This window comes from Scylla paramamosain, chromosome 43 (genome assembly GCF_035594125.1).
Source record: "Scylla paramamosain isolate STU-SP2022 chromosome 43, ASM3559412v1, whole genome shotgun sequence".
In the NCBI taxonomy this organism is placed as follows: domain Eukaryota; kingdom Metazoa; phylum Arthropoda; class Malacostraca; order Decapoda; family Portunidae; genus Scylla; species Scylla paramamosain.
Genome location: NC_087193.1, coordinates 9,218,544 through 9,233,097, shown reverse-complemented (window position 1 = coordinate 9,233,097; position 14,554 = coordinate 9,218,544). Strand labels below are relative to the sequence as shown.

Below are 14,554 nucleotides of genomic sequence, written 5' to 3'. Positions count from 1 at the left end.
CCTCAGTGCAGGTTTCTTTTAAGTTCTCCCTTTATACTTACAATAATATCGTTTTCTATCACCGCGTTAGAGAAATAGCTACACGTACGAGGGTAAACGTTTTAAAGACTATGCATGCATTTTGAAGCACTCTGGGCTCTCATAAGGACTGTTTCCAAAGGCCACAGGTTCTCGTGGGTGTTTTGTAGACCTGAGAATCCGCTAGTAGTAGTAGTAGTAGTAATAGGAGGAGGAGGAGGAGGAGGAGGAGGAGGAGGAGGAGGAGGAGGAGGAGGAGGAGGAGGAGGAGGAGCAGGAGCAGTAGTGGCAGTAGTAAAGGCTTATCAATGCGTGGAGCACAAGGAGCACTTTCCAAGGTATTCAAGAATATCTACCCTTCGGACAAAGTGAACGCCATATTATCTATCACACGGACTCCAGGGAAGCTAGCAACAGCCCTATAAAGGACATTATATATGGAAAATATCGGTGTTATTTCAGTATTACCTCCGCATCATGAGTGAAGTCTTTTTGTGACAAGTAATAATAACTAATATGGTCAACATTTACATCAAGTCGGTCATATTATTTATTTATTTATTTTTCTCTCTCAGTGGCTTACATTCTGCGAGACGGATTTTTCCCATTAGTGCAATCTTACAATTAATATCCCGTCCATTCTCTTTTAGCGTTTTTTTTTTTATAAGCGTAGGTTAGTGTGGATTAGTGAAGTCAAACAACATAGCGAAACTGAGTTCGTGTGACCAAAAACAGTGAATTATACCCGCGTATAAAGAAAATATGGTGTGGGTGAGAGAGGTACGGTACTTCTAAGCCAGTGGGCGATTTTCAATCCTAATAAACGTCATGATGGTCACAATCTATCTTAAAATTCAGGTACAAGACACACCGTAGAAATAGCTTACGTAAGTTCAACAAAGGCTAAATTAAAAAGAAAGGAAACAGCTACAAAGAAAATAGTCTGTCCACACGAGTACGATCATTCTGAAGACTTACCAGAAGCTTGAGAGAAAAAAACAAACAAACGAAATGGAGACTGAAATGTAAGAAATCGGCAGTATGAGATTAAAGACAACTCAGGATGAGCGTGCTGCGATGCAGCGTGACGATTAGTCCCCAGCACGACTCGCTTCACCTCACTGGAATAGATAGCATCAAGATCACCAATGTTATTTTTATAACTTTGTAGAAACAGGAGGAGGAGGAGGAGGAGGAGGAGGAGGAGGAGGAGGAGGAGGAAGAGGAGGAGGAGGAGGAGGAGGATTACATAAGATTACAAACAACAAAGGAGCTTCATGTTTTCGCTGTGCTGTTTGACTTCACTAATCCACACTAACCTACGCTTACATAAAGAAAAAAAATGCTGAAAGAGAAGGGAGGATGAAGGAGAAGGAAGATAAGTATACAATTCGTAGTAACAGCGAATGTCATGAGCTTATCCTTATCGTAGAATGATAGCGACGTGCATGTCCCCACAGCTACAGAGACATACAAGCACGCGTGTCTGTGAAGGTTTATTTTTCTAAGCGATTCCTCTCTTCCCTCCCCAGCCCCTCTCAGCCAGCCTCGCCTAGCCTGGTGATTGGGGGTATCCGGCATGTTAGGACACAGCGGAAGAGGGTGGCAGATGAGACGGGAGGGAGGATAGGGGTGGGGATGGGATGGAGTTGAGTCACTGAACGATATGTGAGGGAAAGAAAAGGAAAATAGGACAGCTATGAGAAGTGTCTGAGGACGAACAGTTGTGATAACGTACATTCTTAGCACGCTACACCACGCAGATACCGACATTCTCTCTCACTCTCACTCTCTCTCTCTCTCTCTCTCTCACACACACACACACACACAGGTGGATAATACATAAGCGTCACCACAATAGCAGGGCAGCGGCGCCAGGGAGTCATCCACTGGCACCTACGCGGTGAGCAGGGACTGTGATGTGGAGGTGCTGTGGTAAATTGTCTCAGTCGTCCCTCTAAGTGTGATTTACAGATGCTCGGTCACGGTCTGGTATAGTGTCCCATTTTAGTAGCGAGAATGTAGTGAACATGTGACAGTGTTTGGTTGACGGTCAAGGCGAGGCAGTGTTGGGGGGAAGCGCGACCAACTCACACTCCCCGCCAAGAAGGACCCAGGAGTGCACTTCCGCTGCGTCACAGTGCACGCATGGCAGCAGCGGCGCCCGAGGAAGCCAAGGAGAGTCAGTGCGAGCCTCAGCCTCCTGATGGCGGCTGGGGATGGATGGTGGCTGCAGGAGTGTTCCTTATTGCTGTAAGTGGCGCTCCACACTTATCATTTGTGTGTGTGTGTGTGTGTGTGTGTGTGTGTGTGTGTGTGGGCGCACACAAGCTTGAATAGCTTACCAAACACATTACAAGAACAGATAAACACAAAACATGTGACCAAGCACACGTACGCGTTAATTCCTATCTTTGTTAAGGTGTAAGTATACCAAAGGACGTGTTCAGAGGCAACTTAAGAAGGTCAAACTAAGGGGTCGTGCAGGTACATCAGACTATGGTGGTGCGTCGGAATGAGGCTGCAACACATCTGGCAGTCACCGTGGTAAGGCACAGTGGCATTATTCCTGACACTAAAGTTACCACTGGTCATCTCGCGTCCCTCCTCCTCCTCCTGTCTATCAGCGGTGAGTGACCACACCACACCGTGGCGAGAATGAAATGATAGGAAGATAGGTCCTTTCCCTGCCGTGGTCAGGGCGAGCTAGGTCTGGCCGCTCACGGCGCCGCCGATCAGTTAGGACGCTATCTCCGTATTCCCAATGTGGCGCAAAAGGAAAACAAAGAAGATGGAAGAAGAGGGCAGTTTTTACTCAAACATTAAGACAAGGCATGACGTCTTTTGCCATCTCCTCTCCTGTCAGGGAGATAACACTCTTGTGTAAAGATATTTAAAAGATACGTCCTTATCGCATGAACCAATTACACAGAAGGCGTTGCCATGTCATCTTATCTACACCCTGGTAGATACATAAGATTTTTATGGCTCGATCTACGCGTATTAAGTATTATCTGGTTTCGGTCGTGTGTTCGCTTGGGTGTGGCTCTGGCACTGCCGTGAACACTTCCCGTCCTCAGTGTAGGAAGAGAAGACCAATTCTGAGACAGGCTGGTCCGTGGGGAACCGGATCTTGCAGGTGAATAAAAGGACCAGTGTAGCTACGTCAAACATCTTCCTTTCCGATGTTTGGGCACAGAGGAACTGTGGACTAATAAGAGCGTGTGAAAGCTATATATACGTATAAATGTATATATAGTTTTCACACGGTGTTATTTGTCGAAAGGTCTTTGATAATGGCAGTCTTTGTGCCTAAGCGTCGCAGAGAGATGTTTGACGTAGCTACACTGGTGCTTTTAATTATCTGCAAGAGAAGACCAAGTTGATATCTATGATACGACAAGACATGAATTACGATTTTACTGCACTACGAGCATATAATGTGATAAAGGTTTCTCTCTCTCTCTCTCTCTCTCTCTCTCTCTCTCTCCAGCTGGTGGTGCCCATGCTACTACCCTCCTTCGGGATCCTGTTCTCGCGGCAACTGCTGGAGTGGCACACCTCCTACACCACCATCGCCGTCATCTTCAACACTTTCCTGGTGGTGTGGCGCCTCGCAGGCGTGGTGGTGGGCACCCTCACCAAGGAGTTTGGCTTCCGGAGGGTGGCCGTCACAGGGACGCTCCTCACCGCCACCTCCCTCACCCTCAGTGCCTTCGCCGCCTCGCCCCTCCATCTCCTCATCACTTTCTCACTCGGCTGTGGTGAGTGAGAGAGCAGGTCACAGTGAGAGCAGCTGTTTCTTTCTCTATTGTTACACCTGAGTATATTGTTTGCTATTTACTTCCTCATAATATTTCAGCTCATTAAAAGTAGTGCAGAACTAAATTAATACACCTTCCGCGTGCCTATGTAGATATCTCATTGTTTTCTGGTCGTGCCGCTGGTGGAACAGAGCAATGTGACACTTACATTTTGGTAGCAGGACTCGGCAATGGGCTCTCCTGCGTCGGCTACCTCATCTTGGCTCATTACTTCAAGAAGCGACGCGGCCGCGCCACTGCTTGTCTGGTGGCCGGGGCGGGGCTGGGTCACTTTGTCAGTCCTCTCGTCATCCGTCTGCTGCAGGAGGAATACGGAATGCGGGGCGCCACCGTCGTCCTGGGCGGCATTACCCTCCATGCAGTGGTGGGGGCCTCAGTGTTCCAGCCCGTCGAGTGGCATTGGAAGAAACCAAAGGAAGACATCGCAATGGAGGACACCGGTACTTTCTCATCCCTGCTGCCCTCACACGCCAAGACAAAAGAACCAAAGAGGGCGGAGGTGAAGGTCGCCAACGACAGTAAAGAGGGCACGGATGACCCACTGTGTGTGGCGCCCTCGCCCAGGCGCGTATCCCAAAGCACCAGTGTTGCGGAAAGGGAAGGCACTTCGTTCTCAGTCCACACTGTGGTTATTGTGGCCAAGACGGAAGCTCCCGCTGTGCCTCTTGCAGCGTGGAGGGACAGGAGTCGTGCATGTGGTCTGTGCAGGACACTGGGTCGCGTGCTGCGGTCTGTGGTGAGGGACATGCGGGTGCTGCGGAAGCCCACCTGCCTCATCATCGGCTTGGCCTCGTCTCTCATCATTAACGCGGAGGCAAACTTCTTGGTGATGGTGCCCTTCGCCCTCCAGGCAGCAGGATACCCGCTCCAGACAGCCGCCTGGTGCTTGTCCATCGCTGGGATGAGTAACCTCTTCACCAGGCTGTGCGTGTCGGCGCTTTCCGACCTGCCGTGGTTCAACATGCGGCTGTGCTACATGGCAGGCATGGCCGCCATGGCAACCTCCGTTTTGGGTAAGCCTAACTTCCTCCTGTGCCGGTGGGAGTGGCACTAAACGCGGCACTCCCACGGAGGTGACACTTGTGGTTACTTACTCTCATCACCCAATTTTCTAATCCAGTTACTCCTTCCTCTTGATGTATGTGACCGAAAAATGGACTTGCATTTAACATTTTCCAGCGAAGTGATGTGTTGTTGGGTCAGATAATAATATTGTGTGTTTCAGTGTTCACCTTCCAGATGGGCGCCGTGTGGCAGGCGGCAGTGATGGGCGTGTGGGGATGTGCCGCGGGCATGTTCTACGGCCTCAATAACCTCCTCATGACGCGAGTGGTCGGCCTTCGCTGCCTCATCTCTGTCTACGGCGCCAGGAATCTCCTCGGGGCGCTCGGCTTCTTTATTGTAGGACCTGTGGTGGGTGAGTACTGCGTGTCCCCCTCAGTACTGTGGCTACACTGGATATCATGACACAATAGTCAGTGCAGGGCAGGTTTCCTCTCCTCCCCTCCGCTACATGCCTGACTGACAGGTGGGTGGTGGCGGGAAAGGGAAGGGTGTGAGGGTTGGGGGTGGGGTTGAGTGCTGGTAGGATGCCTGCAACACTGTACGACAACGGTTCCCTGGCCCAGTCCTGCCAGTCTCACTCCTCCCACGGTCATGTAGTCCCGGAGCAGCCTTCATCCTGCACTGCCTCTTACTTTCACTCTCGATCGTGTGTCGTCCCTGCAGCCAGTCTCTCTCGCAGGTGTGATCCGTGACGTCAGCGGCAGCTACGCCGTTAGCATGTGGGTGCTGGCGAGCCTCATGAGCTTCAGCTTCTTCCTGTGGCTCCTCATGCCTGCTGCACAGGCCTATGAGAGCCGCCAGGAGCCTGGGGAGAGAAGCAGCATTGGGGCGTGACACTCCGCCAGGCGGCTTACTACTGCAACAATACATCTTCTTGGGTGGTGCTGGTGGCTGAGGGGATAGTAGAGGTGGTGGTGGTGGTGGTGGTGGTGGTGGTGACGACGACGGTGGCGGTGGCGATGGTGGTGGCGCCGCGATTAAAGTCATTGTCTCTTAACCATCAGTCATTTGTGGTGACAATGAAGTTCGTCCTCAGTTTTTGCCCCGCCACTCGTCCATCCGGTGCGGTCCCGCCCTGCAGGTGTGGCAAGGACAACGCAGCCACAGCCTAGTTCCGATCCAGCCTGCAAACATTTAGCGTGTGAGCGGCGTGCCCTTGCGCCCTACCACTCCTAGTGTTTGTGTGGCCCTGAGTCACGCACCCAGGTGAAGTGAACGGCAAATTCGGACAAGGGCACACTGTCCTCAAGATTTACGCTCCCTCCATCCCTCTCGCTCTCCCTCTTCCAGTAATCCACTCCCTCCTCCTTCCCCAGGACACGCACTCTTACTCTCTTCTCACGTCACACTGGTTCCTTTCCTTGCGGAATGCACCCTCATTTCCTTCCACACGGCAAGTCTTTCCTCCTCCCTCATCACAACACGAACACTTACCCTCACTCCGCTCCTCGCGATGCACAGTCCTTCCCTCCCCGCTGAAGATCACTATTTTCCCTCCCCCCCATCCGGGCATGCACTCCCGCCTCTCCGTACGCCGTAGAGTGCTTGGACCATCATACGGGTCAACGGCTGCTTGTGGTCTCGTGCCGTGTTCGCAAGGTCCTGGCACGTCCTGTTAGCGCGGCCACCACCGAGGCGCGGATCTCTTCTATCGGTAGTGTAGATTACTTTATCCTAGATCTATTCATTTATAAAATATTAACAGCTTTTCGATTATTGAAAATAAATAAATAGCAATAGTTGGTCTTGTGATTTGCCCGATATCTTAAAAAAAAAAAAAAAAAAAAGTGCAATTCTGCCTCTTCGGGTAAGTAAAGGAATGAAGTGGTGAAGTAAATGTCAATAATATTTGTAAAGGTGGACTGATGCTGGTGGTGACCATACAGTGTCAGGGACGGCCAGGTGAAAGCGCGCGGTGTGGAGGTGAGACTTAAAATCTAAACAATACGCAGCCAGCAATCTGAGCCTTCCGGTGTCGCCTGCAAGCTGTGGCCACACGGCTGCTGGACTTAACGAAGAAGAGTGGTCAGAGTCTTGCCGTACTCACACACAACCGTAAGCAATACACGGCTGTTGCTTCCAGGTCTTACTGATCCAACAGTCACGAGGCAGTCCAGGCATCGTCCAGGCACGTGGCGTCATGGACAACCCTGGATATGCTGGGGAGGATCCGTCCTTTGAAAAACGTCTACAACCTCCCAAAGACGATGCAGACGTGCACATGGAAACAGAGGGACATCTGGAAGCGGAGGGGCATCCCAGGAACACAGCAGTGGCTGAGCTCCCCACCAGCAGCCCCAAAGAGCAGGGGGCTTCGGTGCGCCTGAAAAAGGAGCTTGGCCTGCTGGAGGGCATCACAATGATCATGGGCATCGTCATCGGCTCAGGCATCTTCGTGTCTCCCAAGGGCGTCATCTCCTACGTGGGCAGCGTGGGCATGTCCCTCGCGGTGTGGGCGGCCTGCGGGGTGCTCTCCATGCTGGGTGCTATCTGCTTCGCTGAGCTGGGTGAGTTACGATCAGTCGCAGTCACTCACAAATGTACAGACTACACCACTACAAACAATGTTTCAGTGACTTGTTCACTGAAACTTGTTTCCTGTTCACTGGTCCCGCTGAAGGCGGGACCAGCCTGACATAAACACGCATGTTTCTTTTAGTAATTCGTGCTAGCAGCGCCATTTTCATAATGCTCAAAACGAAAACAAAGTAGAATAATTGCCACCAGGTTACTCGCACAAACACAACATCTATAAAGGTGAGGTGGCAGGCTGACTCGAGAAAGTGGTCTTGAAAACGGTCCCTCTGGCTTTACGCCGAGTGGCAGGCCGCTTTCATGTGCTTTGAGCGGAGTCCCTCTCACGCCAAGGAGACTGACAACACCTCCACACTCTTTGTTGCATCATTACTGAAACCACTTGAAATGTTATAAATTGTCTATCTTAACCCTTCTGCTGCGATGGTCATCCTTCCTTAATTTTCCTAAATGTAAAAACTGTTTGCATGGAGACACTGGAGAGAAAGAAAAAAATAAATGATTAATTTTGTCTTTCTACGCTGAAATATTGATGCCAACTTAGCCCAAGAACTTGTTTAAAAAGTTATAAGCAATGAATGAGAAAATTTGTCAAGCAGCGTAAGGCTTAAAGGGAATAATATAAATAATGGCAAAAAAAAGTTATACATTAATGCGTCTGGTCTCTGTCCTACGTAACACCAGGCACCATGATCCCTGAGAGCGGCGGTATGTACGCCTACCTGCACGCGGCGTTCGGACCCCTGCCGGCATTCCTGTACGTGTGGGTGACAGCTGTGGTGCGCAACAACGCAGGAGGGGCGGTGGTCGCTCTCACCTTCGCCAACTACCTGCTGCGAGCCGTCCTGGAGGAGTGCGAGGCCGTCCCGAGGCGGCTGTAAGACTGGTCGCTGCCCTCCTCATATGTGAGTGTCGAAATCTCTCAACACACACACACGAACAAACATCACATAAGCAACAAACAACTCTAATAAGCAGGACTTGGCAATTTCTTCATATTGTCTTGCCGTTCATGCCAGGCCTCCACTCGTGGATCAACTGCGTGAACGTGAAGTGGGCGGCCAAGGTGCAGAATGTGTTCACGTTCAGCAAGGTGGTAGCCCTAACGGTGATCATCGTGGCGGGGGCGGTCCACCTGGCCACAGGACACCTGGACAATTACAGGAGCCCCATGCACGGCACCATCTCGGGAGCCGCCGCCATTGCCTCCGCCTTTTACCAGAGTCTCTTCTCCTACAGCGGATGGTGAGGAGAGAGAGAGAGAGAGAGAGAGAGAGAGAGAGAGAGAGAGAGAGAGAAGAGAGAGAGAGAGAGAGAGAGAGAGAGAGAGAGAGAGAGAGAGAGAGAGAGAGAGAGAGAGGAGAGAGAGAGAGAGAGAGAGAGAGAGAGAGAGAGAGAGAGAGAGAGAGAGAGAGAGCTAGAGAGAGAGAGAGAGAGAGGAGGAGAGAGGAGAAGAGAGAGAGAGAGGAGAGAGAGAGAGAGAGAGAGAGAGGAGAGGAGAGAGAGAAGAGAGGAGAGAGAGAGAGAGAGAGAGAGAGAGAGAGAGAGAGAGGAGGGAGAGGAGGAGAGAGAGAGAGAGAGAGCGCTGGCAGTGCAGAACAGTTGCTGACTCAGTTTTTCCCCCGCAGGGAGAACCTGTACTACGTGGTGGAGGAGCTGAAGAACCCAAACAGGTAAGTCTTGGTGTGGTGAGCTGGTGAGTGTTGTGACGAGGTGCCCGACACAGCTGGAGGGCGGCAGCTTGGCGGTCTGTATCCAACGTGAAACAGTGTGTCCCCACAGGAACCTGCCGCTGGCCATCATCTGCTCCACGTCCCTGGTGACGGTGATCTACACGCTCACCAACGCCGCCTACCTGGCCGTGCTGACGCCCACCGAGATGATCTCCTCAGACGCCGTGGCCGTGGTGAGCGGGCAAGGGCCGGGGCTTCTTGTTGACTGTCACTGTGTCTCTTGCTTCACGCCCTTACCTCTCCTCGTCCCCCTAGACGTTCGCCGGCCGCACACTGGGTGTCATGGCGTGGATCATGCCCGCCTTCGTCATCTGCTCCACATTTGGCTCCACCAACGGGGCCATCTTTACGCAGTCACGTCTCTTCTTCGTCGGGGCGAGGAAAGGACAGTTCCCAGAGGCGTTCGCCCTCGTGCACGCTGAACATCTCACGCCCGTGCCGGCAATCGTCCTTCATGTGAGTCTGGCCGCAGGGGGAAAAAAGCCACATACACACAGCTTTCCTTCGTCGTAAAGATGACAGCGCTTGTGTCTCGTTGCAGGGCGTCGGGCTCCTACTGATGCTGATCACCACCGACATGGTGCTGCTCATCACCTACTCCACCTACGCCATGACGCTCACCAACCTGGGCTGCATGTTTGCACTCTTCTGGTTCCGCTACAACCAGCCCGACCGACCCAGACCCTTCAAGGTGAGTCCCGGCGCCCCTTGACCCTTGCCTCACCGCGGCTGGCATGCTGCTGGTGAGCTGCACGGCTGTAAGCCGCACTGTGCACTTCACACTATTCACCACGTCACGCTGCACGTACTCGCTGTTAGATATCAGTTACCGTGTCACACTTGTTTCTACTGTTTAATGTGTTGCCCCAGGCTTAAGCCCTCTGATCTGCTACAATCCCCTCACAAAACCAGCTATTGGCAGATTATAGGCAGTTCAGATGGCTTAGACAGAGGAAAAACGTTAAGCAGAGTGGAAGTGAGTGTGGAAAGTTAGTCAATAAAGCGCCGTGACTACCATGTACTATTCGTCCACTGTATTCGCCCCTCCCAGGTGTGGCTTGGGCTGCCCGTGGTGTTCTCCGTGATCCAGGTGTTCCTGCTGGTGCTGCCCGCTATTCAGAGTCCCCTGGAGGTGGGCGTGGGCCTCGTCCTCATCGCCTCGGGCCTTCCAGTCTATTACTTCGCCATCTACAGGCAGGACATCGCGGAGAAACTCTCACGACTCCTGCGTAAGTGTTCAGGGGTTGTGGTGAGGTAGTGACATCAGGCTGCTGTGGTGTGGGTCGCTTCAAATAGCGGCCAGGTGAAGAGGGAACGCTGGGGTGAATGAGGGATGGGAAAATGAAGATGAAATAATAGCCCGTATTCAAAAACGCTTCTCCCTTTCACTGCGACTGTTTCCCAATGTCACAGGGATGAACAGACAGATTCTCAATTTTTTTTCCTGTTAATAATGTAAATATCTTGTTAACCTGTAACTAGAACCGGGTCACTTCAACTAAAGCCTCTTGAAAGTCGTGGAGGTGCGGCCAGAAGTGTTTCAGAATATGGTCCAATGTGATGAAGGGAACATAAATTTGGTTGGGGGGAATGGAGTGAAAATCAGGACGAGAAGGAAGGTTAGCCGTGGTGTGTGGAGCAGTGGCAGTGTAGTGGTGGCTAGAGTGGTGTGCATGATGACTGGGGAGAGAATCAGGGTGAGAGGAAAGGTTAGCTGTGATGTGGCAGTGTTGTGTTGTTTGGTGTGGTGTGCATGATGGCTGGAGTAAGGCTGGTGACTGTGTTGCAGGACGCCTGACCGTCTGGTGCCAGCTGGTGTTCAGGGCGCTGCCGGAAGAAAAGGCTGCCTGAGAGGGTGCTCTCGCTACCATCACCACCACCATCACTATCACCACCATCTGCTGCTGCTGTTGTTGACGATGGCCATCAAATCTCGCATATCGTTCATTGTATATATGATTTTTTAAAAATTTTATTTATAAAACCCTCGTCATTATGAGCAGGCAGAAGAAAAAGTCACCTAGTCAAGACCGGCCATTCAGGATTTACTGATTGATGTATTTGTTTGCTTCTATTTAGTACAAAACTGTCGCCACAAGTTAAAATTTAGTCCACTGCTTGGTCGTCACGCAAAGCCTCACAGTCCTGCCCAGGGAGTCTCCTTGGCCTCCACGGGCGCCCACACTAATGTCAGGAGAGGTAACATTACTCCTTTGCCTTGCTTGTGTACAGAGTGTCATGAAGCTTGAATAAACGAGCCTCATCACTGACTTTGTGAACACCCTTGTGCAAGGCTCTGTGCACGAGGAGGAGGAGGAGGAGGAGGAGGAGGAGGAGGAGGAGGAGGAGGAGGAGGAGGAGGAGGAGGAGGAGGAGGAGGAGGAGGAGGAGGAGAAGGAGAAGGAGAAGGAGAAGGAGAAGGAGAAGGAGGAGGAGGAGGAGGAAAAGAAGAGACAAAAAAGAATAAAAAAAAAGAAAAACATGTCTCTGTCCCTTCAGTAGAAAAGCATCAGTTACATTCCACTCTGGATACTATTACAGATTTTATTAAGTTCGGAATGAAATTTTTCGAATTCAAGTTAATTCATTTAAGTTAATAATGGCTGTACTCACTCAGCTGCTACAATGACATGGTTTTATGAAGTTTGGTAATTGTGTGTATAGTACATACTGGTTAACGCACACACACACACACACACACACACACACACACACACACACACACACACACACACACACACACACACACACACACGTACGTCATGCTCACTTCATCTTTCACTCATTATGCTTCATCCACGCTCCTGTTATAAAATTACCACACAATCACGCTTCCCCCTCCCCACACCTGCACACACACCTGCATCTCGCGCCACATCGGCGGGGATACAACTGGTGCAGATAAACCCCAATATTTTCTTCTCTCTTCTTGTCTTCGTTTCCCTCGATTTCAAATTCAGCTTTGGTCTCCGTGATGTCTTCAGTCCCAGCTGACTCGACCGCCGCTCAGTCCACTAGCGAGAATCAGGATTTTTTTTTTCTCTCTTTTAACGTCTGAGTGAAGTGTTGTCGTTTTCCAGTTTCTTTTGTGTCTCTACTTGCTATATATTTCAAGTAGAATAGCATCTGTACACCCTTACAAAGCATACTAAACAACACCACAACAAAGAATATAGTTTAGAAAATATAATATAGAATTAGAAATAAACAAGTAAATAAATAGCTAAAAATACATAAAATCAGTAAATGAATAATTGAATAAACGAATATACAAACAAAATACAACTATGAGCATAATAAAAGAGGAGCAGGAGAGTATAAATTGCAGCTGCTATCATTTGTCAGGAAAAGTAAAAGAAATAAGAGCTGTTGTCATCATTTTTGCTCTGTACCTCCTCCTCCTCCCCCTCTTTCACTATCTCCATCCCTCACTTTAGATTAGATAATGCACTTTTCACAAGCAGCACCAGAAGGGTTAACAGTGCTGCTGCAGTTGCAGTTTATTCTTCTTTTGCATTACTCTTTTTTATCTTTATGTTGTTTAGAACTACGATGAAACTAAAGATTTTATGACTCCACCTCCTCCTCCTCCTCCTCCTCCTTGCTCTTACTGATCTTGCCTCTTTTAATGCTCTTTCACTGCAAAGCCTCTCCCATCGCTGCTCCTCTCCTCTCTCCTCTCCAATCTTCATTACATTAGGCTCAGTGCAAATTGCCTCCCAATGCAGGGCCACGCGGCGGCCTAGCGGGCGGCGCCACTAACGAGGCCAATTAATTAGTAGCGATTAATGGCTCACCTGCGGCGGCAAGACAGGTACGTGATTACCGCGTTTACCGGCGGCCCACGCAAGCACTGCTGAGGGGACTGTGTGTGTGTGTGTGTGTGTGTGTGTGTGTGTGTGTGTGTGTGTGTGTGTGTGTGTGTGTGTGTGTGTGTGTGTGTGTGTGTGTGTGTGTGTGTGTGTGTGTGTGTGTGTGTGTGTGTGTGTGTGTGTGTGTGTGTGAGGAAAATCTTCATCATTAGGTTTATAAAGGTGCGGGGAAAAGAGCAGCGTGCGGTGAGCAACATCAAACAGACGTCCACCTTTAGGATTGTCCCAGTTAGCGAAGAGTGTGCAAAGAAAATAGTACAACATAAAAAAAAAAAAAAAGAACAGGGGAGGGATGAAGAAAACCCAAGATTGTCCATCATCAATGAAGCCATCTGGAAAAGATAATGACGTAAATTGAAAACAAGACACTTTCACCTTTTATGTCAAGAAATTAGAAGAAAAGGAAGGTCAACCTAAGGAACATCAAATTATACCGATAGCAATAGTCGATAAGCAGCGAAGTGAAGACACTTGGCACAGATAATTGTGGTACTTTCATCCTCCAAGCAAACTCAATTTAAGTTTAGCAAATAAATCAGTACAATGAATAAATGGATAATAAAACACAATATAAACAAATAAGTAAACATGGTATACTTAGTTTAAACGATGGTGAGTTATTAGAATATCTTTAGATCTTATATAAATTTTCAGACACTAACATTACTTTAACCTGAAGTGCCGAAGCTCCCCTTAAGATTGCTGCATTCCTTACAGAATTACTAAGCATTAACACTTCCTTCAAGTCACAGATACGAATGTAGTTCTAATTTACCAGCGTGTACCTTAACATTCCACATTTTCTGTGTTCCAGGGAGAGATAAACCAGGGGGCACTCAAGAGAACATCATAGATATAATCGTTGCCACACGATGGAAATAAATCTGAGTGGTTTAAGTTCACCAGATTAATCAAGGGCAGGTGTGCTGCATTAGGTGCTTGTGGTGGTCAGCCGCCAGGTAAACAAGGCACCCAACAGGTGCATGGTTAGCGGTCGTTTGTCAGCCCGCAGCGAGGCCACGCCCTCCACCCTAATACCTTTTAGACGCCAGGACAATGGAACGGTAAATATCAGCACTTATTGCCTCCCTGCCGGCAGGTCACGTGAGCAGCGCCAAGTAAACACCATCACACGCACTATGGGGTTCCATATGGTCTATTTTGAGGATACTGTGTGGAAATGACAAGGAACTTCCACCGCAAGAGTTGGTAAATGTCCCTACACTGTACCACACTCCTCTGGAACACACCAGTTAGTACGTGTTTTCCATTCACTCATTATCCACACTGTACAGTCACCTCTATGAATCTGTACGGTACAATCACCTCTATCTTTCCCAGACGGAGCTACTCTTTGATCCGAAGTGAATACAGGCTGTCACGCCTCCCCTTTGTCTGTACTCTCTGAGGAAGACACTTGTCGAGACGATAGAGGAGTCAAGTTTCAAATGGAGGACAGTGACGCTACTATACTGTTCTATACTCCATCTTTTCCATTAAAAAAAAA

The 14,554-nt window shown here is 49.6% G+C and overlaps 3 protein-coding genes across 10 annotated transcripts; all 3 read left to right on the top strand.

Moving 5' to 3' along the window:
* The first annotated feature begins 1,235 nt into the window (after positions 1-1,235).
* On the top strand, positions 1,236-6,646 carry LOC135093648 (monocarboxylate transporter 12-like). 5 transcript variants are annotated; one of them, XR_010263441.1, is made up of 5 exons: positions 1,236-2,271; positions 3,512-3,782; positions 4,004-4,855; positions 5,082-5,259; positions 5,587-5,725. XR_010263441.1 is itself a non-coding variant. In XM_063993102.1 (5 exons), the coding sequence occupies exons 1-5, from the start codon at positions 2,167-2,169 to the stop codon at positions 5,739-5,741; spliced, it is 1,575 nt and encodes a 524-aa protein (XP_063849172.1). In that variant the 5' UTR covers positions 1,243-2,166; the 3' UTR covers positions 5,742-6,646. The 5 variants fall into 5 exon arrangements, 4 of the variants coding, with proteins under 4 accessions (XP_063849172.1, XP_063849173.1, XP_063849174.1 ...); XM_063993102.1 differs by having other exon boundaries at positions 1,243-2,271; positions 5,068-5,259; positions 5,587-6,646; XM_063993103.1 differs by lacking the exon at positions 1,236-2,271 and adding an exon at positions 2,306-2,565 and having other exon boundaries at positions 5,068-5,259; positions 5,587-6,646.
* LOC135093650 (putative L-type amino acid transporter 1-like protein MLAS) lies at positions 5,335-8,602 on the top strand. Of its 4 annotated transcripts, none has more exons than XM_063993110.1 (4): positions 5,335-5,586; positions 6,991-7,414; positions 8,127-8,347; positions 8,462-8,602. In XM_063993110.1, exons 2-3 carry the CDS (start codon positions 7,048-7,050, stop codon positions 8,321-8,323), a joined length of 564 nt encoding a protein of 187 aa, XP_063849180.1. In that variant the 5' UTR covers positions 5,335-5,586; positions 6,991-7,047; the 3' UTR covers positions 8,324-8,347; positions 8,462-8,602. The 4 variants fall into 4 exon arrangements, with proteins under 4 accessions (XP_063849180.1, XP_063849179.1, XP_063849177.1 ...); XM_063993109.1 differs by having other exon boundaries at positions 6,860-7,414; XM_063993107.1 differs by having other exon boundaries at positions 6,794-7,414.
* LOC135093587 (Y+L amino acid transporter 2-like) lies at positions 8,455-11,441 on the top strand. Its single transcript, XM_063992980.1, has 7 exons — positions 8,455-8,687; positions 9,071-9,115; positions 9,225-9,348; positions 9,431-9,631; positions 9,717-9,866; positions 10,227-10,404; positions 10,965-11,441. Exons 1-7 carry the CDS (start codon positions 8,455-8,457, stop codon positions 11,024-11,026), a joined length of 993 nt encoding a protein of 330 aa, XP_063849050.1. The 3' UTR covers positions 11,027-11,441.
* Positions 11,442-14,554: the final 3,113 nt, after the last annotated feature.